The sequence below is a fragment of the Delphinus delphis genome, chromosome 8, assembly GCF_949987515.2.
Source record: "Delphinus delphis chromosome 8, mDelDel1.2, whole genome shotgun sequence".
Lineage (NCBI taxonomy): Eukaryota > Metazoa > Chordata > Mammalia > Artiodactyla > Delphinidae > Delphinus > Delphinus delphis.
In genome coordinates this window covers 98,961,468-98,984,601 of record NC_082690.1, presented here as the reverse complement: position 1 = coordinate 98,984,601, position 23,134 = coordinate 98,961,468, and the positions used below count along the sequence as shown (strand labels likewise).

The following is a 23,134-nucleotide window of genomic DNA, read 5'->3' as shown; positions in this document are numbered from 1 at the left end:
CTCAATACTCTGTAATGGCCTATATGGGAAGAGAATCTAAAAAAGAGTAGAGGGCTTCCCTGGTGGCACAGTGATAAAGAATCTGCCTGCCACTGCAGGTGACACGGGTTTGAGCCCTGGTCCAGGAAGATCCCACATGCTGTGGAGCAACTAAGCCCATGTGCCACAACTACAGAAGCCCGTGCCTAGAGCCCGTGCTCTGCAACAAGAGAAGCAACAAGAGGAGCATGCGCAACACAACGAAGAGTAGCCCCCGCTCGCCACAACTAGAGAAAGCCCGCACACGGCAAAAAAGACCCAAAGCAGCCAAAAATAAATAAATAAAATTTTAAAATAAAAAATAGTGGATATATGTATATGTATAACAGATTCACTATGATGTACACCTGAAAGTAACACAGCTTTGAAATCAACTATACCCCAATAAAAAAAATTTTTTAATAAAAATGAAAATAATTGGATAGCTAAAAAAGAAGGAAAGAAAGCAGAGAAGTGATGGCAAAGAGGAAGAGAAGCATGTGGTGGTAACTGGAGACAGGGAGCTTCCAGAAAAAAAAAGATGCAAGGAACCTGGATCCTTGAATGCCTGTTGAGCACATCTACCAACCTGGATCACTCACCTTGGACTCTTCAGGATAGAGAAAGTATCCTTCATTCTTTAAGCTACATTATAGTTATAGCAGACTAGCGTTTTACTTGAACTAATACATAGTCCATAACTCCTGACTCCTAGGCCTCTGTTCCATTCCAGAGTCCTCACCACCCTCCTTCTAAAAAGCCAAGGCAAGGACACTGGATCCCCACCTCCCCCTCACTGACCTTTCCAAGACCTGAAGGAAAAGGCTCTGCCCAGAGCTCCCTTCACCTCTTTGTTTCGAAGACTGTAGATGAGAGGGTTGAGCATTGGAGTGACGATGGAGTAGAAGACAGAAACCACCTTGTTGAAGCTGATGGAAGGGGCCACTTTGGTCCGGACATACATGAAGAAGAGAGTGTCATAGAAGAGGCTCACCACAGTCAGGTGGGCTGCACAGGAGGAGAAGGCCTTCCGGCACTTGGCAGCCAAGCGGATATGCAGCAGCGTCCAGACAATGTTGCCATAGGACACAGCGATGACTGTGGAGGAGGTCAGGAGCACAGCCAGAGAGACCAGGAAGTCTGTGGTCTCCTTCAGGGTGACATCCGAGCAGGACAAGGCTAGCAGGGGTGAAGCATCATAGAAGAAGTGATCAATGACATTGGGGCCACAAAATGTCAGTCGGGACATGAGGTAGATGGGCACAATGGGGGTGAGGAAGCCAACCAGCCAACAAGCAGCTGACAGATGGAAGCAGCTGCCCCAGGACACCAAGGCCCCATATCGGAGAGGCATACAAATGGCCACGTAGCGGTCATAGGCCATGGCAGCCAGTAGGAAACACTCCGTTGCCCCAAGGAAGGTAAAGATGAAGAGCTGGGACAGACATCCGGCATAGGAGATATTCTTGCCCCCGTGTCCCCCAATAAAACCAGCCAGCATCTTGGGCACTGTGACTGAAGTGTACCAGATTTCAAGGCAGGACAAGTGTGTCAGGAAGACATACATCAGTCTACGTAGCTGGTGGTCCAAACCCACAACCAGGATGATGGCCAAATTCTCCGCCAAGGTGAACAGGTACATAGTGAAGAAGAGAGTAAAGAAGAGGAGGTGCATTTCATGCACCTCAGCAAAGCCCACCATAACAAACTCTGTTATGTGGGTCCAGTTTTGGTCACAGGGCTGCATATGTGAGTAGTCTCAGCCTCACAGATAATGACAACTCAAGGAGAACCTATGAGATGCTGGACTGAAGTATCTTTCACTTCAGGAGAGGAAAATAAAGTCAAGACGCTATCCTTAACTCTCAAAAAAATGTATAGTCCATGAGGGGCACGAGAAAACAGACGATTAAAGTACAAGATGGAAAGTGCTAGATAGAAATAAGACAGGATATTAATGGGAGGCAGTAGAGGGGAAGCTCAACCAGTCCTGAGGAATCAGGGAAATCTTCCCGGAGGAAGAGCTGTCTAAATTGGAACCTGAAAAATAAGTATAAGTTAGTGATATAAAAGATAGAGAAATAGAGAGCACATAACAAGTATAAAATCTCAGACATCAGAGAGAACATCATGTATTTTGGAAACCTCAAGTACCATGAAGGTTAAGAGCTTGGCTTCCTGATCAAACATTCCTGGCTCCAAATACAAAAGAAACTAACTAACAGAGTTGTTGGGAAAATTTTAATTAGATAATCCCTCTAAAGTATTTATCATGATTGGGTTAATAAATACTAGGGAATAATACCCTCCAAGTCCATTCATGTTGTGGCAAATGGCAAATTTTCATTCTTTTTTATGGCTGAGGAGTATTCCGTTGTGTGTGTGTGTGTGTGTGTGTGTGTACATCTTCCTTATCATTCACCTGTTGATGGACGCTTAGGGCATTATGCTTAGTGAAATAAGTCAGACAGAGAAAGACAAATGCTCTATGATATGACTTATATGAGGAATCTAAAAATAAAACAAATGAATGAGTATAACAAAACAGAAACAGACTCACTGATATAGAGATCAAACTAGTGGTTACCAATGGGGAGAGAGAAGTAGGGAGGGACACCTTAGGGGTAGGGGATTAAGAGGTATAAACTACTACGTATAAAATAAATAAGCTACAAGGATATATTGTACAGCACAGGGAATATGGCCAAGATTTTATAATAACTATAAATGGAGTATAACCTTTATATTGTGAGTCGCTATGTTGTCCACTCAAAACTTACATAATACTGTACATCAACTGCACCTCAATAAAAATGCATGCATGCAGACACACGTACATACATACTAGAGGACATTCTTAGGTGTTGACTTCTCCTGGAATAGATCATAGAGGGGAAGTGACTTTCACTGAGCTTGAGGAACAGTCCAGGCCAACATCATGAAGAGCTAGTAACCAAGTTAATGAAGGTCAAAGCTGAGTGTCAGGGCTTCCCTGGTGGCGCAGTCGTTGGGAGTCTGCCTGCCGATGCAGGGGACACGGGTTCGTGCCCCAGTCCAGGAAGATCCCACATGACCCGGAGAGGCTGGGCCCGTGAGCCATGGCCGCTGAGCCTGCGTGTCCGGAGCCTGTGCTCCGCAATGGGAGAGGCCACAACAGTGAGAGGCTGGCATACCACCGAAAGAAAATAAAACAAAACAAAACAAAAAATTAATAATAATTCCATCTTGTAAAACAGATAATAAAAACGGGGTCCAAAAAGACGAACTCTTATCTAATTTTAAGAGTAAGTGAACACACCATTGTAAAGCAATTATACTCCAATAAAGGTGTTAAAAAAAAAGAGAGTAAGAGAATATAATGTCCCCATTACTGTGGTCATTTTTAAATTCTTTGACACTCTTCCCATTAAAAAGTGGGGCCAATGGCCACTCCCCTTGAATCTGAGCTTTGTGGCTGCTTGACGACATAAGAAGACAGAAGTGGTGCTGTGCCGGTTTCCAGGCCTTAAGAAACTGATTCCTCTCCCTGCTTCTTGGAACCCAGCCACCATGGTGTGAGGAAGCCCAAGCAGCCTGCAGAAAGGCCCAGATGGAGAGGAATTAAGGTCCCTGGTCCTCAGCCCTGGCTGATCTCCCACTGACAGCCAGCACCAACATGCCAGCCAGGTGAATGAGTCATCTGAAGAATCGACCCTCCAGCCCTGGTCAAGCTGACCCCGCTGACACCAGTCTTCCCTGCTGGGCCTTCCCCAAATTGCAGATTTGTGAACTAAATAGCTGATTGTCATTTCTGTAAGCCACTAAGCTTTGGAGTGGTTTGTTAAACAGCAGTAGATAACTGAAACCATTACATACTTGTTCTGTAACCTTGGACAAATTATTGAATGTCTCTGACCCTTTGGAGGAAAACAAATCGTGTTTTGCCTCTGGTCACACAAATGCCTGAACTGGAATTTGAATCCAGGTTTGCCAAGGTCTAAAACCCTTGCTCTTTCCCCTAAAAATAATTCAACAGGTTCCCTCGGGTGTCAACATTTCATGATTTGCTGGCAGTGAAAGCACGTAGAGATACAAAATCAGAAATAAACAAGGTCAGAGTCTTCAGATTCCTGCAGGTATCTTCACCACACCTAAATCCAGGCTCCAACATCCCCATAGTGGGGGTCTATAAACACTGGTTTCCTGAACAAATAATTGCACTGCAGCCCCAGATGCTTCACGCTTCTGTTGGCTCCAGGAAATTTCAGAGCACAGTTCCTGCACGTTTCTCCCCTTTGCAATTTGGCTTATCGTGTAGCATCTTAGGAACAGTGCTCACCCTTTCCAGATACCCTTCCTCACTGCGCACAGATGCTGTAGAAACCTGCCTTACAGGTTTCACGGTAAAGCTTTTGGAAATGTTCATTCTTTTTCATAGTCATTAAAAGCACAAGATTTAGAGTCAAACAGATCTGAAATCAAGCCCTGGACCTGCAATTCACTAGCTTGGTTGCCTCATCCATTAGTTGTTAGTATTGTTGCTAAATCTTACCTGGCCTTCCAGCTGTGACTCAAGTTCGATAGTCTCATCTTCAGTAGGAAGACTTTTCCTTCCCTTATTCCTCCAAACTTGTATGCAGGTCAGACCAAAATACGCACAGGGCACCCGCTCTGTGCCAGGCGCCATAGCAGAGGTACCAGAGGGGCAACCTGGCACAGAGCAGGTGCCCGAGCATCTACCACAGGGCCTGGGACAGGTGTTACCTTATGATACTTTCAGTTCTCTGATCCATAACTTAGAGATAAGATGCCAGAAGCTGAGGGGGTTTGTATCAAATCCAGATGTTACCTTGAAAGAACGGCTTTTATTACTCAACTGCTGGACGAGGGGTAAAGAAGTAGGATATTTTGAACACACACACACCGCAAAGACCGCCCCCCCCCCCCCCAGTGTGGAGCGCTGTTACGAGGCAGCCGGGCCAGGGGCTCGTTCCCAGCCTCTTGCCTCCAGCCCGGGATGCATCTCACTTGTGGGCTGGGATTTTTAAGAAGCAGGTGAGCTTTCCCACTATCTTCAGGCTCTCTCCCTCTCTAGTCACAGACTAAATTCAGAATATTTGGAGACTTCAGTGGACGGCAGAACCACACCATCAAAAGAGCCTAGATCCCTAAGGAAAATCAGTCATGCCTCCGAGATCAGGGGCCATCAAACCTCTTCTGTAAAGAGCCGGATAGTAAATGGGAGAGATGGGATTCAAACCCCAGCGCATCTGACCTAGATATCTGTGCTTCCCACACACACACACTGTGCCACTTCCCTCTGTTATTTCATGTCACCAAATGGCAAACCTGCAACCCTGGCTGCCAGCCCTGCCTGTGAGGTTCATTTCTCTGCAGCTCGGGGCCCCGCTGGACTGGATAAGTCCCCCGGCGGGCTCTGGCGACCTGCAGGGGCACAGCGACACTCCCAGGCCTGTTAACCACATTGGCTTCCTCTCCGAGATTAAGAGAACATTATCAACCAAGTGTCAAGTAGGAAGGCCACGGTGGGGTTGTGGGGAGAGGATAGGGTCATATGGGACAATCACTGAATGAGGAGAGGAAGCCACCCAGGAACCTGGCCTAGTTTCGTGTCCTCAAAGGATGGTGTTCCCTTGGCTAAGACTTTCCCTAACAAATGTGGAAAACAGTTTGAGGCCCATGCAGGGAAATTAAAATTGGGTTCCTGCAGCTATTTGCTGGTGCAGCTATGTGATAAGCCTGGTGGGAGAGGCTAGATTTCTCCCTGTTTCAGTTCTCTCTACCCAGCCTCTGGGAGACTTGTCCTCAAAGGTGAAAGGCGTTGGAAAATGAACATGCTAAGACCCAGACAATGATTTCAGAACCCAACCACCAAACAAGGTGAGCAGACGATGGTGGCGCGGGACCACAAGGCAGGCAGAAGGGGCTACAGGAGGCATAGGAGCTGAAGCCCGGGGTCCTGCTCTCTGCCTCCTCTCTGCTCTTACATCCTGCACCGTGACAGCAATAGTTACTCCCACTTTCAGGCACACAGACAACCCCCCGAGTTCACAGCACCATCTCTAAAATCACAGGAGCTGCGCTTGACCCTGGCTCCATCAGGTACAAGCTGTATTTTAGGAAAGGTTCTTAATCTTGCTGAGCCTCTTTTTTTTTCATCTTCAAATGGAGGGCGTAATATGTACATTTGCAGGGCTGGTCTAAAAATGGAAGGTCAAAGCATTAAGCGACAATTCAGGGCCTTTGCTCTTATTGTTCCTTCTGCCTTTCTGGGTGACTTCCTCCTGTACTTCCTTCAATTCTCCCTCACGTAGAGACCCTTTCTGACCACCTCTCTGAAAATACAACTCCTGTCACTCTCTGACCCCCTTCTCGCCTTGATTTTTTGGTCACAGCTTCATTGTCATCTGTTAGACATTTATTTGTTTGTCTATAACATCATACACACGCACATACATACACACACACACACGTAAGCTCCTTGAAGATAGTGCCTTTGTCTGTTCATCACTGTGTTGCCAGTGCCAAAAAGAATCACTGGATGAAGTCTGCATGCAATGAATATGTTGATATAATAAAAATAGTTGGATATATGCTCTGAGGATTATGCTGACCCAGAATGCTATTTTCTTTCCACATCCAGTTATCTGTTTGAAGGAAACGGGAAGGAAAGGAAGGCCACCAATACTTACAGAAGAGCTGTCCAATTTGGATGTTGAAGTCCAAGCAACCCTCCTGCCAATCAGCTCCAAGACCGAAGGTGCCTGTGTGCCTGGAGCAGCCCACGCTCACTGGCCTTGGGTGAGAAACAAGTTGAATTGATTTTTGCATATAATTCTTTTTCTTAGCTACTGAATTTAATTTTAAATTTCCTGAAAAACTGTATTATATCAGCTCTTCTCAAACTCTGCTCCACCAAGCCCTGTTTCCCCAGTTGCCAGGTGGCTGCAGAGGGGGAGCCATGTGGGAGCACCTAGCATGTGGGGCTCCCACAAACCCTGCTTCAACCACTAGGAAGTGGCAGAGTCCAGATGAGAATACAGCCCAGTCTGACCCCAGAGCCCACCATCTTTCCACCATACCGCCTCCCCGGGGGTTGGCTTTCCTAAAACTAAACCTGATCAATTAACTGAGAGCTTCTCTCATTATTCCAGCAGCTTCAATACTCAGTACCATGACCTGTTCCTCAAAGCCACTCACAGATGGTCTCTTCATGAATGGAAAAATGGGAAGTGGAGGCATAGAAAAGAAATGGGAAGGGTCTCCAGTCATATGTGCAGCAGAGACCCCAGTCCCAAGGCAAGACAGAGAGAGCCCACTATAGCAGAAAAGATCCGAGGTGGATCAAACTATCTATCTGAGCTCCTAATCTCTCAATAGGAATAATGCCTGCTCTTCCTGTCTCCCGGATATTATGTGAATCAGTGAATAGTAGATAGGAAGGCTCTGAAAACTTTAAAGGTACACTCCAGGAAGACCTTCTTATTATCTTGCTTCCGTTACTGATGGTCTAGTGATTACTGCAGAATTTCAATAAAGGGAAAGCCTAGGGGATGGCAATCTCAGGGGGGCCCTGGGGATGGCCTTGAAGTTGCACTTGAATAACAAGAAAATTGATTTTGTTTATATTGTAGGTTTATTTTAAGTGTCTTGAGGGGGCAGACAGAGATGAAGGGGAACTAAAACCCCAAACGTCCCTTGATAGCCCTACTCTGTGTGAGCTTAAGAAAATCAGTTGAATTCCGTGTGCCTCAGTTTCCTCACTTGAGAAATGGATTGATATTTAAAACCACAATGACTTGGTAAGAGAGTTTTTGAAAGAAAAAAATGAGATAACATATTGGGAAAACTGAAGAGAGGATTGGGTTATACTGAGGTCAGGGTTCCTGACTCCAGATTTTGTATCTCTTTGGTTGATGATGCTTTTTTTCCATTCACCACCTCCTGCACGCTCTTAGGATGTGTGCTTGTTAGTTTCCAGCGTTGGTATAAACCAGAAGCTAACTAACCCATAATCGGGTGCTCAGAAATCTCTAGAAGAGCTACTCACCTGTCCCTGCTACTTCTCTGCTTTTTCTCTGGGTAGAACACAAAGGTCCCAAGAGCTCAGAACCTTGGGACTTGTGGCAAATGCAAGCTATTGGATCTCATTGTGTAACAGGGACCCCAAATTCAAGGATCACAGCTTCTCTGAACAAAAGGCAGAGGGCAGAGATCCACCATCAGCTGAACTGGAAAGGAAAGAAACAGGGGTTGTCACTGGCCATAAAACGACTCATATCCCACGTAGGTACCTCTAACACCCTAGGGGTGACCCATGGGATCAGGTCTCCACGGAGGGTTGATGTACTCAGTCAACAAAGGAAAGAAGATAATAAATCATGGAAAACTCTGCCCCACGGGGTGTGCAAAAGCTACATGGGAATCCCAGTTGGTAGACTAGCTGGACAAACGCCGATGGAGGATGAGGGGCCAGCCAAGGAAGGTCCCATGCCAGCTGGATTCTTTGTCAAAGTTTCTGGCTCTAACTACTCTGGAATAGGGTGAAATGAAAATTCGAGAGTTCCAGATTTACCAAGGCTGCAACGAGGTCCTCCTCTACTAGGGTGAGTTGGATATCGCCCACCCACCTACCTGCCCTTTATCCCCAGGTGGGGAAAAGCTACAATGATAACAATGGATATAACTGAGTAGCCCGTTTGGTTCAGGCTATATGCAATTCAGATGTGAAATACCCAACCTCAGTCCACAAAGAGTGAGACTTCCCTGGTGGTCCAGTGGTTAAGGCTCCGTGCTCCCAACGCAGGCCTGGGTTCGATCCCTGGTCAGGGAACTAGATCCTGCATGCCGCAGCTAAGACCAGGCACAGCCAAATAAATAAATAAATATATATATATTTTTAAATCTGCAAGGAGTTCAGAGTCTCACAGAGGCTGTGACTAAGGGTCACTTTTATCCTGAATGTACCTATGCTCATTTGCCTTTCTTCCAAAGAACTTCCTCCAAAAAAAAAAGAACTTCCTCCAGAGGATTTGATGATTATCTACGGCTGAGAAATCTTTTTCTGCATAAAGGAAATATGGCATCATTTCACTATAAAGCAAAAGGAACATCAGGGGTGGTGAGTATCCACTCTGTTGGATCATAGGAGGCAGCTGAACCAAAATTAACAGGGCGCTGGAGATGACTATTTCTTTAACATACACGTGGGATCATTCCCCTTTATTTCACATGACTTGGGTCCAGCCTTAATGTTTCAGGTGCCAACTAATCAGTAAAGCTATCTTCCCAACTAATCAATAAAACTCCTTGATAACAGGGCCAAGTTCTATATTTTTACTGGATCTCACAAACCTAGCACAGTGTAGCTCAATGTCAAACATCATAGACTTGGATTTGAATCCCACATAAGCCTCTAAATGGATGTGCTATGTTGGGGAAGTCAATCTCTCTGAGCCAGTTTCCTCATCTCTAAAGTTAGGAAAATAATGCTACCTGACAGGGATGTGGTTAGAGATGAATGAGGCAATAAAGTAAAAGGGTTCACTTATCTAACAGCGGACATGAGATGGTTACACATAAAACTTTGGGCTGCCAAAGGGAGGACGTTTAAGAGTATCATACCTGTATCTCTGCTCAATGGAAAAACCCCTTTTCAGCTCTGACCCAAGTTGACCCAATCTGACAGAGACTCCAAGAGTACAGAGTAAAACATCCTCTTCTGCACTGACATACAAGGCTGACCAAAAGAAGTTAGGAAGACCAGCATGCCAGCAGGCCGAGGGCATTCAGGAGGAAACAGCCTAGAGAACCAAGGAAACAGGCAAATGTCAAATTCTGCTCTCAAACCCAGGCCCCACCAGTTCCTGTCTTTCTCCTCCTCTCCTCTCACCTTTCAGAACACTTTATTTCACTTATGCCGGTAATACTCTGCCCTGACAATGTAAACCAACCCAGCCGTGCTGGTTTTCTTAAGTTCTATCACTCTATCTGTTGTCCCAGTTTTATACCACAAAAGTCCAAACTTGAGCAATTAAAGGCAGCATTCTCCTCTGTGAGGGTAATAAAAGAGGCTTTGAATTATCATATTCCTTTTCTTCTCCTCTTGCCTAAAGAATCAAATATCCCAGCTCAAAAACCAGGACACATAGAGGAGGGTCAGCAGAACCAACTCTCTGACAAAGAAAGAGGAACCCAGTCTAGAGTGAAAAGCTGAGGGCCTTCGCCATTCCTCTAAGAAGAAATTTGAAATCACTACTTGTAGTCATAATTGTTGTATATCATTATGATGAATTATGTGGCATTGTATATAGTTCTTATTTCACAATAGAGACTCAGTCTTCTCAAAATCATGTTTTTCGTCTTTAACAACATCCAGAAGCAAAGTCTGGCCTGGTATTTTTCCAGGTATTCTTTTTAATGCCTTTTTATCATGAAATAATTCAAATGTGTTCAAATGTACACTCAAGAAGGAACATAATACAATGATGACTTTATACCTGCTCCCCAGATTTATCAAATATTAACCTTTGGCAGTAGTTACAGACTGAATGTTTGTGTCTCTCCAAAATTCATGTTAAATCCTAACGCCCAATATGATGGTACTAGAAGGTGGGACCTTTGGGAGGTGATTTGGTCAGGAGGATGGAGCCCTAATGAATGGGATTAGTGCCCTTATAAAAGGGGCTCCAGAGAGCTCTCTTGCCCTCTTTCTGCCATTTGAGGATACAAAAAAAATTTGGCAGTCTGCAGCCTGTAAGATGTTCTTTACCAGAACCCAACTATGCTGTCTCCCTGATCTCAGACTTCCAGCCTCCAGAACTGTGAGAAATAAATTTCTGTTGTTTGTATGTCACCTAGTCAATAGTATTCTGTTATAGCAGCCTGAACTAAGACAGCAATATTAAATTAAGATCTTTTTTTTGTAAAAATACAATTGATAGATGATAGATAGGTAGGTAGATAGACAGATAGATAGATAGATAGATTTAAAAAGCAGATACAGGGACTTCCCTGGTGGTCCAGTGGTTAAGAATCTGCCTGCCAATGCAGGGGACACGGGTTTGAGCCCTGGTCAGGGAAGATCCCACATGCCGTGGAGTAGCTAAGCCCATACACCACAACTACTGAACCTGCGCTCTAGAGCCCATGAGCCACAACTAGTGAGCCCACGTGCTACAACTACTGAAGCCTGCGCACCTAGACCCCATGCTCCGCAACAAGAGAAGCCGCTGCAATGAGAAGTCTGCACACCACAACAAAGAGTAGCCCCCACTCACCGCAACTACAGAAAGCCTACGCTCAGCAACAAAGACCCAATGCAGCCAAAATCAATCAATCAATCAATAAGAATCCACCTTCGAATGCAGGGATGTGGGTTCGAACCCTGGTCAGGGAACTAATACCCACATGCAGCGGGGCAACTAAGCCCACACGCCGCAACTACTGAGCCCTCACGCCTCAACTAGAGAGCCCATGTGCCACAACTACAGAGCCCACACACTCTGGACCCCATGGGCCACAACTAGAGAGAAGCCTGTGTACCACAACGAAGAGCCTGCATGCCACAACTAAGACCCGATGCAGCCAAAAAATAAAATAAAATAAATAAATAAATAAAATGCAGATACAGTTGAGGCCCTCTGTTTACCCATTTTCAATCCCATCACTCTCACTCCCTCCTTAGAATTAACCAATATCATAAATTCAGCATTATCCTGCTCATGCATAATTTATACCATTTGTTATCCATAAATATTATATTAGTTTGTTTTGCATTTCTTTAAAATGTATATAGATGGCATCAAACTCCATAGATCACTTTGTAATTTGCTTTTTTCATAGAATGTGTTTTTTCATTTTTTATGTTATATTTACATCTCTAGTTTTATTCATCTTAATTTCTATGTATATTCTGTTTTACTAAAAAAGCATAATTTACTCTTCATTCTCTTGCTGGTGGGCATTTGTTTCCGATTTTTTGCTCTTCCTAACAATAAACATTCTTGTGTACATCCTGTGCACATCAAAAGGCTGTCTGAGGGAGTGGTTCTCAAAGTGTGGTCCCACCAGCAGCAGCAGCACCTGAGAACATGTTAGATGCAAATCCTCAGTCTCTTCCCCAGACGCACTGGATTAGAAACTCTGGAAGTGGGGCCCAGTGATGGGTGCTTTAACAAGCCCACCAGGTGATTCTGAGACAAGCTGAAGTTTGAGAGGTGCTGCTCTAGGGTGTATACCTAAATGAGCACCTCCCACTTCACTGAATAATGCCAAATTGCTCTCTAATGGGATTGCCCCAGCTCTATTCCCACCAGCGGTGTTTGAGACTTACTTAACAATATTTCTAATACAAAGCCAACACTGGGTGATACAGCTTCTTACAGTTTTGACCAACAGAGGGTTAGACATCACATCAAATGCTTATTGACAACATGTTTTTCCTCTCCTGTGCATTGCATTCCTTCATTTTTCTGTGGAGTAGTTTAATAATTTGTAGAAATTCTGTGTATTTTCTAAACATCCATACTTTGTTATACAGTCAGTATTTTCCCAGCGTTTTAACTTTGTGCAGCATCTTTAAGCTTTACGTAGTAAAATATACTTATCTTCCCCTGTACAGTTTGTGCTATTGTACCTTGACTAAAATGTATTCTAAAAATGTCTAGGTTTTGCTTTCTACACTGAGGTCTTTAACACAACTGGATTTAATCTTTGTCATGCTGCAAAGCAGAGATCTAATTTTTTTCTCATGTTGATAACATCCTTCCTCATTAATTGGTAATATCACTTCTGTCATATATTCAGAGGGATAGTCAAAATATTTAACAACCTCGTGGGTGACAACCAAGGGTTTTTTCTTAATATTACTTATTTATGTATCTTCCCTTTTTTTTTGATGAGTCTTGCTAGCGATTTACCTATCACATTATATTCCTTTTTTCTTTTTTCAAAGAACAAGCTTTTGGTTTTGTGTCCCCTCTAATTTTCTATTTCATTAATTTCTTCTCTTGTATTTATTATTTCCCTTCTTCTACCTTCATAAGTTACTTCATTGCTCTTTATTTTTTGGTTGAATACAACACATTTATTTTCATTTTTATCATTTATAATAAATGCAATTAAGCTACATATTTCCCTCTAGACACCACTTTAGCTATATCCAACAATTTTTTATGTTAGTAATTTATTATTGCTCAGCTATAAATATTTTTTTATTATGGCATTTATTTCATCTTTACTCAGAGTTATTCAGAGTCGCATTCTTAAGTTTCCCAATAAGTGGAAAAAAAGAAAGTAGGGGTGTGTTAAACTACTTTTTATCATTCAAATTATTTCTAATTTAATTATGTGTTAAGATATTGTGGTCATTATGATATCAATTATTTAAAAGTTTTTGAGATTTCCTTTTTGGCTTCATGGTCAAATTTTACAAAGATTCTATCTATACTTGAAAAAAATACATGTGCACTTGTTGTGTGCAAAGTTTTTAGATACATATGCATGCATTTTAGATCACACTTGCTAATTTTGTTATTCAAAGCTGCTATATCATTTCTAATCTTTGTCTGCTGGCTTTATGAGTTGTGTCAATCCCCTACTGTTGTTTTCTGACTTTCTCCTTAGAATTTTTCAATGTTTGCTTTATTTATTATGTTACATTATATGAAATTTTATTAGGGATATAAAAGTTCATAATTGTTTTTGTTTTGTTTTTGTTTTTGTTTTTTGTGGTACGTGGGCCTCTCACTGTTGTGGCCTCTCCCATTGCGGAGTGCAGGCTCCAGACGCGCAGGCTCAGCAGCCATGGCTCACAGGCCCAGCCGCTCTGTGGCATGTGGGATCTTCCCGGACTGGGGCACGAACCCGTGTCCCCTGCATTGGCAGGCAGATTCTCAACCACTGCGCCACCAGGGAACCACCATAATTGTTTTATCTTCCTGGTGTGTGGTTACATTTATTATTTTGTGTTTTCTCTCTTTATCCCTATGAATGTTTTTTGCCTTTAGATCTATTTTGTCTTATGTTAATTTTGCTACACTAACTTCTTTGTTAGTATTTATGTTACACATCTTTTTCCACTTTTTTATTTGCAGGCTGTGTGTGGGGGGGTGTGTGTGTATCACTCTTCTCTTGTAGGAAGCATAGAGTTGCATTTTGTTTTTATCTATTTGATTGCTTCTGTCTTTTAATAGATGAATTTAACCCATTTCCATTTTTTGTAATTTGGTAGTTTAGACAACTATATTATCTTATTTTGTGTTTTCTATTACCATTCTTTGCTTCTTTTTCTTCTTCACTATCTTCTTTCGTTTGATAATGTTTATTCTCTTCTGATTTGGAAGATATCAATATGTCTTATTTTAATGACTACTCTGAATTTTGTAACTACACTCTTAACTATAAATGTTCTGATAAAGTCTACAATTATTTAATTACTCCCAATGTCAATAAATCCTTAATGTACTTTAAGTATCTCCTGCTTTGACTATCTCCCTCACCTTGTTATTACTCTTTTATGAAACAAAAAAATAATCTTAGACACTAATCATTAATTAAAATTTTCAACACATTTCATCAATCTCTGTGATCTCTAGAACAACTTATTTGATTTAGGAGTGGGTGGGAAGAAGAGCTATTTAGAGGATACTAGCTTCTTGCAATCCACATTTCCTTCTGTTCCCACTTTTCTATTTCTGAAGCAAAGTTTAATAGTCTTTTAGTAAGGATCTGTGTGTAGTAACGTATTTAGTATTTGTATGTCTAAAAATGTTTTTTTTAACCCTCCTTCTTGAATAAAATTTACCTGGTTGTAAAATTCTCGATTGACAGTTTTTTCCTTCAGCACTTTAAAGTTATTATTCCATTATCTTCCAACATCTATTATTAACAATAAGAAGTTTGCTGTCAGTCTGTCATTCTTCTATATATATAAAATCCTTCTTGATGTTTTTATCTCTCTGCTCTCTGTATTGCATTCTGAGCAGGTTCCTATATTCTATCTTCCAATTCTCTAATTCTTTCTTTTCCTCTGTCTGGTGCAGAGTGCATCTCATTCATTACATTTTTTAAATTTGCTTTTAAATAAGTAATACATTTATATGGTTCAAAACCAAAGGTTCCACAAGGGTGAACAATGAGAAGTTACCCTCCTACTTCTTCCTCCTTCCCACCACTCAGTTCCTCTTCTTGGAAGCAACCAATGTTTTCCATTACTTTTATTGTTTCTGATATACTCTATTCATATATGTGGAAATGCACACACACACATGCACACAGAGAGAGAGAGTTATTTTTCTCTCTTTTATACACACATATTGGCATATTATGCATCCTTTTCTCTATTTTGCCTTTGTTCACTTGAGACAATATTGTGAGGATTGTTTCATATCAGTACATAATGAGCTTCATTACCTACTAAAGGGCTTCATAGTGTTTCATTTTATGGATGAACATGATTAATTCACAAGCCCCCAGTAAAGGTTGTTTCCACTCTTTTGCCATTAAAATAATTCTGTAAAATCAACACGTTGTACACCTTAAACAATGTTACACGTCAACTAAATCTCAACAAAGCTGGAATAAATAATTAATTAATTAATTAATTAATTGTTTATTTATTAAATTTATTTAAACTGTTTAAATATTTAATTGTTTATTTATTAAATTATTTGTGTACATCCTTTTGAACATGTGAGGTTTTATCTTTATGCTATACGCCCACAGGTAAAATTATTGCTTCTAGATATGTGCATTTATAATTCTGTGCATTTGAATTAAATTTTTAGGGAATGTTTTATTTCATTAAAGTTTGAATAGATAACACATGTACATAATACAAAATTCAAAAATAACAAAATAGTAAATACCAGGTTATTATACATCCTTCTACAGTCATTGCATGCATGTGTAGGCCTATATGTATGTATAGGAAGATTTCTCTTATTCAGGCCAATTAATATTGTCTTCTGCATTGAAGTCCATGGAGATCAGAAGGCTCTTGCCATACTGTTGATCAAAAGACACACTAGACTTTAGTGTAATCATTCCCATTAGGGCATACTTCTTTTTTGTCTTATCATTCAGTCTCAGCCATATAGACTCATCACTGTGGATATTATCAGTAAAATGAAGGTTCCTTTGGCTTTGAGATAGGCATTGTGCTTGGTCACAAATTTTCAGGCCAGCTCCAATCCAGTCTGCTTTTCTCACTGTGCCTGGTACCTAGTAATCTCTCTCAGATCTACTCTTGGGTTCCCCATCACTATGACTTTAAGAGTTGCCTTCACTTCTCCTCTCAGTTGGTTTCCCATGTCTCATTTAGTTCCCTTTCTTGGTTTACATCCTTCATTTTGTGGAGTATGTCTTTCCATAGTTTTCTAAAAAAAATGGTACACTAAGTGTCCATCAACAGATGAATGGATAAAGAAGATGTGGCACATATATACAATGGAATATTACTCAGCCATAAAAAGAAATGAAATTGAGTTATTTGTAGTGAGGTGGATGGACCTAGAGTCTGTCATACAGAGTGAAGTAAGTTAGAAAGAGAAAAACAAATACTGTATGCTAACACATGTATATGGAATCTAAAAAAAAAAAAGATGGTCATGAAGAACCTAGGGGCAAAATGGGAATAAAGACACAGACCTACTAGAGAATGGACTTGAGGACACAGGGAGGGGGAAGGGTAAACTGGGACAAAGTGAGAGAGTGGTAGTGTATATATGGACATATATACACTACCAAATGTAAAATAGATAGTTAGTGGGAAGCAGTCACATAGCACAGGGAGATCATCTCAGTGCTTTGTGACCAGCTAGAAGAGTGGGATAGGGAGGGTGGGAGGGAGGGAGACACAAGAGGGAAGAGATATGGGAACATATGTATATGCATAACTGATTCACTTTGTTATAAAGCAGAAACTAACACACCATTGTAAAGCAATTATACTCCAATAAAAATGTTTAAAAAATAAAGAAATAAAAATTTAAAAATGGTACATGAAAGTATATTTTTTGATGTTTGGGTGTCTTTCCTTTTTTGAGTTTCTGAAAACCCAGGATATGCCATTCTACTGGGCATTTGGTGAGCCCTTCCAATATCCAAATTCATGTCCTTTAATCTGGGAAATTTTCCTGCATTATTGTATTCATTGTTCCCCATCCATTTCTTTTGTTCTCTTCCTCTAGAACGAATATCATTCATACATTAAATTTCCTGTCTTGTCCTTCAATTTTTATCTTTTCTCTCTTATTTTCCTCTCCATGTATTTTTGTTCTAATTTCTAGGCAATTCTTTAATTTATCTTCCAGCACTTTCATTGAGCGTTTTTCATTTCTGCCATCATGTTTCTAATTTCCAAACGTTCTTTAATATTTTTTTCTGAATTTTTTACACATGCTGTTTCATAAATACAATATCTTTTTCTCTCTCTAGCAATATAAATTTTGCATTTTTTTGTTTGTTTGCTTCCCCATTCCTCTACGTAGTCTCCACTTCCTCCAAGTTGCTTTTTGCTGTCTGTTCATTGTGTTTTCTATGTTCCATGTTAGAGGCTTCCCTCAAGTTTCAAGTAATCTTAGATTATCTCCTGAGGATTAAGGGTAAGCAGGATCAAAGAGCAGTTTGGAAGTTCTGAGCAGATGAGTATGACTTAGGAGCTTTTCTCTATGGCAGCAGTTCCCAACCTTTTTGGCACCAGGGACCGGTTTCATGGAAGATAATTTGTCCACGGACTGGGATGGGGGGATGGTTCAGGCGGTAATGTGAGCGATGGGGAGTGATGGGCAGTGGCAGATGAAGCTTCTCTTGCTCTCCCGCCACTCACCTCCTGCTGTGTGGCCCGGTTCCTAACAGGCCTCAGGACCACTACCGCTCTGTGGCCCGGGAGTTGGGGACCCCTGCTCTATGGTGATCTGAGTAAGCCACTTCTTGGAGGAACACGCCCACCCCATGTCTATGTCTTTAGGACTTTCCTCTTAGACTGATTCTATTCCTCATAGAAGAATCTTCCAAACTCCTTCCAGCGGGTCCAGTTCTGTCCACCAGCATTTTGAGAGCCAAGAAGAAAGGGCCTGGTAGTCTCAGCATTCCATATGGTCACTTAATACCCCTGCTTTCAGTATGGTAGCCCCACTCTCAACAATGCCTGATATACATGGACACACAGGCTCTGTTTCATCATTTCACAATATTCTTTGGATGAGAGAGGAGCAGTTGTCTAGCACGGTGGGTGGGAGAGAAGATCGAGGTATAATTGATTCTCAAACAACTTTCACTCAGTCCTTTTGGTTTAACCTCTACTTTTGGTCAGGCCCAGAGGTTTCTGGAATTGCTAGTTTTTGAGACTTAGAGGGTTCTCAGGGTGAATTGGGGATTTTGTCAGCTTTCTGAGACCATAATGACTTACAGGTCTGGCTGGCTTACTAACCAGTTACCACTAATTCATCTCCCCTCCAGGTTCCAAAATACTTTTGCTATTGTCTCTTCACCTATTCTCCCCATTCCTGTTGGTTTGTTTCATTTTTCTTTCTTTAATCGCTTTACTGTAATTTTAGTGTGCTTTAGAAAGGTAGTGAAATTAGATACATATAACCAAACAGCCATCATAACTCAAAGCCCCACATGACTATTTTTTCACGTTCAAATATTCTAACTGGTTCTTTTCCATATCTCCCCATTCTTTTTTTCAGCCTCTATTTTTTTATTATTTTAATGGAAGTTTTTATTTCATTTATTTCTTTGAAATAATCAATATATTTACTTTAAAGCCTTGTCTGATCATTCTGTAAAATCAACTTCATCAGAAGTGAACCCATGTTCTGACTGTTGGTTTGTTGGCTACTTTTCTTAGTGTTCATGTTTATTCATCAATTTTTTTTTATTTGGTTTATAGTCTCATTTGGAATATGAGGTGATATGTTTGCTTCAATTCTCTCTCGCATGCTCTCTCTTGCTCTCTCTTTCTCTCCCTCTCTCTCTTCCCTTCTCCTTTACCTGAATATTCAATTGTCCTGTTTAGCAGCTTCGGGGGTCTTCAATCCAAATCTAGTACGGACAGTCAGAGGGGACTGTCCTGCAGAGCCCCTGGGCCGTGGCTGATCCAGGCTAGGTCAGGCGGAAGCTTGATTCAGCTCCTGGTCACAAGGCTATGTCTCATCCTTCTCCTCTTCCAGCCTGGAGCTGGAAACGAGCCACTGCTCCTTCAGTATCTGGCTGCAGGTTTATTTCTAGCTTCCTCCCATGAGGGTGGAGGATGAGAAATGAATGCCACCCTAGCCCTGGGCATTAGTCAGTGAGCCTGCCTCTGCTTCCCCTTCTCACGGGGAATGCTCTTGACTCATTTACCACCCCTAACTGCCTCTGCATTCAAAACCCGTGAGTCCACCCACCCCTTCAGTCCTGATCACAGTTTGTGCTTCTGTGACAGCTTGGATCTTCAAAAATGCTTGTCTGCTATTTAAGGCCTTCTTCAGTTTTCCTTTTTTGTTTGTTTGTTTTATCCAGCACTTGCTATGTTTGTGGAGCAGAGGGGATTCTTAAAGCCTGAACTCCATCTTGATCTAGCTGTCAGTAGATATGCTTAAAGTTAGATATTTGGGGCTTCCCTGGTGGCGCAGTGGTTGGGAACCCGCCTGCCACTGCAGGAGACAAGGGTTCGAGCCCTGGTCAGGGAAGATCCCACATGCCACGGAGCAACTAAGCCTGTGCGCCACAGCTGCTGAGCCTGCACTCTACAGTCTGCGAGCCACGGCTGCTGGGCCTGTGTGCCATGGCTACGGAGGCCTACGCACCTAGAGCCAATGCTCCATGATGGGAGAGGCCACTGCAGTGAGAAGCCCGTGCAACGCAGCGAAAAGTAGCCCCCACTCGCCGCAACTAGAGAAAGCCCACGCACAGCAACGAAGACCCAATGCAACCAAAAGTGAATAATACATAAATTAATTAATTTAAAAGAAAAAAAGGAGAGAAACCATTTAAAAAAAAAGTTAGATATTTGGATTGTATAAGTCTTCAGTGTGGTCAAACTTCTGATGCCCAACATGGCCAGACCAGGTCAGTTGTGGTACTGAATGACACCTTAGCCAGGCTTAATTTTGTCTCCATCTGTGGCATATTACTGAGGCACCAGACATGTAAGAGGCTGTCAAGACTAAATATGAACTGAATCTATTCTGAATCTTCAGAATTCAAACAGTAATAAAGTTAAATGAAATTGAAGTAAAGATTTGAAGTCACTCATTTTTTAAAAATCTATTCCTATGATACACAACTATAGAGCCCCACAGGGTTGTAGGGAGGATGAAATGAGTGGTCTGTGTAGGGCACTTAGTACACCGTCTAGCATGTCTTAAGTCTACTAGGATACACCTGGTGTTAGAATGCACTGCAAAGGAACCAGAGGATCCAGTGGGTATAGAGGTCTTTAGAGTATCAACAGGAAGAGAGAAACAAAAGGGAAGAGGAAGTAACTCTCCAGCCAACAGGGGAAAGGATTAGAAACATAAAAAGATGATTATCACCCATGAAATGAAGTTTTCCTCCCTTCTAGTAACCCTTACCCCGTACACAATAAATAAGAAATTATTAACATAAATACACAGGTTTTATCAATCCAGAGGAACCACAGGAAGACAACGTAGCTCCTAGGACCTCTGGAAGGTACTAGTACATTCTGTGAGGGCTGGGATTTATCTGTGCTGTTCATAGCTTTCCACCTAGGACATAGTGAGCATTTAATCATTGTGGAATGAATGAACAGATGAAAGGTGCTCAGAAATGGTTTGCTATAACAGGTCCCAATGCAAGTATGTGTGAGAACGAATTTATATTATGGAGACAGAGAGGGAGCAGATCAGTCCAGGGTATAATTCTCTCAGCCTCCAAGATTCAATGCAACTTGAGTGCAAATGGAGAATCAAACCAGATAAATGTGTGTCCAACATTGGCCATGGGGAGGATCAGAGTAGGAGCATTCAAAGACATCCCTTCCCAGCAGGAAAATGGTGAAGTCTCAGTCACAAAGTAGCCCACCCCACAGGAATTCACACGTGAGTAAAGTATCACTGATTAAATATTTGGGGTGTTCGTGTGTGTGTATGTGTGCGTGTGTGATATAATAGTCTCTGTCAAATAAACATATAAACTCAGTTGTATGGGAAGAATGCTTGACCTGAATTTCAGGTATTCCTAGAAGTCCTAGGAAAGGAGAATATGACCCAGAACAGCCTTTAATAACAATTATGAAGGGATTCAAAAATAAATTGCATAGATTACAGGGTTATTTGTATAATCCCCATGTACTCAGGATATAGCTGGTGTCCCAGTTCCAAGGTTCTTTAGAGGTGAGTGGCTGAGAGGATGAATGCCACTTATCACACATGTGTCATTGGTGACATCACTTCCCCTTCTCTGGTCCTCAGGTTCTTTATTTATAAAATGAGACCTTGTCTATCAGGAATATGTTGCTTGCAAATAACAAAAAAACCAACTCAAGCTCTCTTAATCAAGAATTCCAATTTATAAATCAGACAGAGAAAGACAAATACTGTATGATATCACTTATATATGGAATCTAAAAAATACAACAAACTAGTGAATATACCCAAAAAAAAGAAGCAGACTCACAGATATAGAGAACAAACTAGTGATTACCAGTGGGGAGAGGGAAGGGGGCAGGGGCAATATGGGAGTGGGGGATTAAGAGGTACAAACTATCGTGTATAAAATAAGTACAAGGATACATTGTACAACACGGGAAATACAGTCAATATTTTATAATAACTATAAATGGAGTATAACATTTAAAAATTGTGAATCACTATATTGTACACCTATAACTTATATAATATTGTACAGCAACTACACTTCAATTTAGAAAAAAGAATAACAATTTATGGGCTTGTATAACTGAAGAGTCCCCAGGGTCAACTTTCTCCGTCTCCCTGTTCTATTCACTTCTGCGCTGGCTTCACTCTCAACAAGCCCTCTCCACTTGGTGGCAGAGGGATTGCCAGCAGCTCCAGATTTCTCACCTCACGTACAAGTCCAGTGGAAAAGAGAGCTCACCTCTCCCACAATCTAAGTGGAAGTCATGAAATAGCACCTCACTGACTCCAAAGGGTTCAGGTCACCACCGTGGCCAGAGAGATGTGATATTCTTATTGCCCTCATCTGAACATGCCTGCTCACCCCAGCTCTCCCCACCAAGATGCTACCAAGCTGTCCCACCCATAATCCCACATGGCATTATGTGTTAGAGCAAAGCCTTGGGGTTCAAAAGCTTCTAACAGAAATCTGTGATAGATCAGAGGGGAAGCAGAGAGAATTCCCAGGCTGCGTCTTAGAAAAGTTGTTGTAATTGAATAGCAATGCCCGCTAAAGAGCTCAAGCCCAGGCAGTGATTCACAAGTAACATACATTTGCCATCCCTAGAAGAGGCCATCCAGACCTTCATTCCCAGGACCGGAAGACAGGACACCAACTGAGCTTTTATAACCCGAGAGACTTGCAGGACTTTAATGCTCATTAACAGTATGTAGAATAAATGTTAGTAAGTGGATAATCCTGAGCATATTACTACATCTTCTCCGCTCTTCAGTTTTCTTATGTGTAAGAGACTTAATAGCACTTCCTTATAGAGTTGTTATGTGGGGTCCATGGGATTATGTATGTACAGTGATCAGCATATAGTGGAAACTCATTAAGGTACACTAACACCTCCATCAGAGTTGCTGCTCTAAGACGTCAATCAAGAAGAATATTTCCGGGCTTCCCTGGTGGCGCAGTGGTTGGGGGTCCGCCTGCCGATGCAGGGGACGCGGGTTTGTGCCCCGGTCCGGGAAGATCCCAGATGCCGCGGAGCGGCTGGGCCCGTGAGCCACGGCCGCTGAGCCTGCGCGTCCGGAGCCTGTGCTCCGCAACAGGAGAGGCCACAACAGTGAGAGGCCCGCGTACCACCAAAAAAAAAAAAGAAGAAGAATATTTCCTAGTGCCTACTGTATACTCAGCGTCTGGGAATCAGGGGGGATGGGGGTGTGAAATATGAAGAAGAGGGGATACAGGTTGTAACCATAGAGACTGCCAGATCATGGGCCCTCTCCCAGCAGCAACT

At 42.1% G+C, this 23,134-nt stretch overlaps 1 protein-coding gene across 1 annotated transcript; it reads right to left on the bottom strand.

Annotated features, from left to right (window-relative positions):
• Positions 1-811: 811 nt before the first annotated feature.
• On the bottom strand, positions 812-1,765 carry OR6Q1 (olfactory receptor family 6 subfamily Q member 1). Its single transcript, XM_060017428.1, has one exon. The coding sequence runs from the start codon at positions 1,763-1,765 to the stop codon at positions 812-814; it is 954 nt and encodes a 317-aa protein (XP_059873411.1).
• Positions 1,766-23,134: the final 21,369 nt, after the last annotated feature.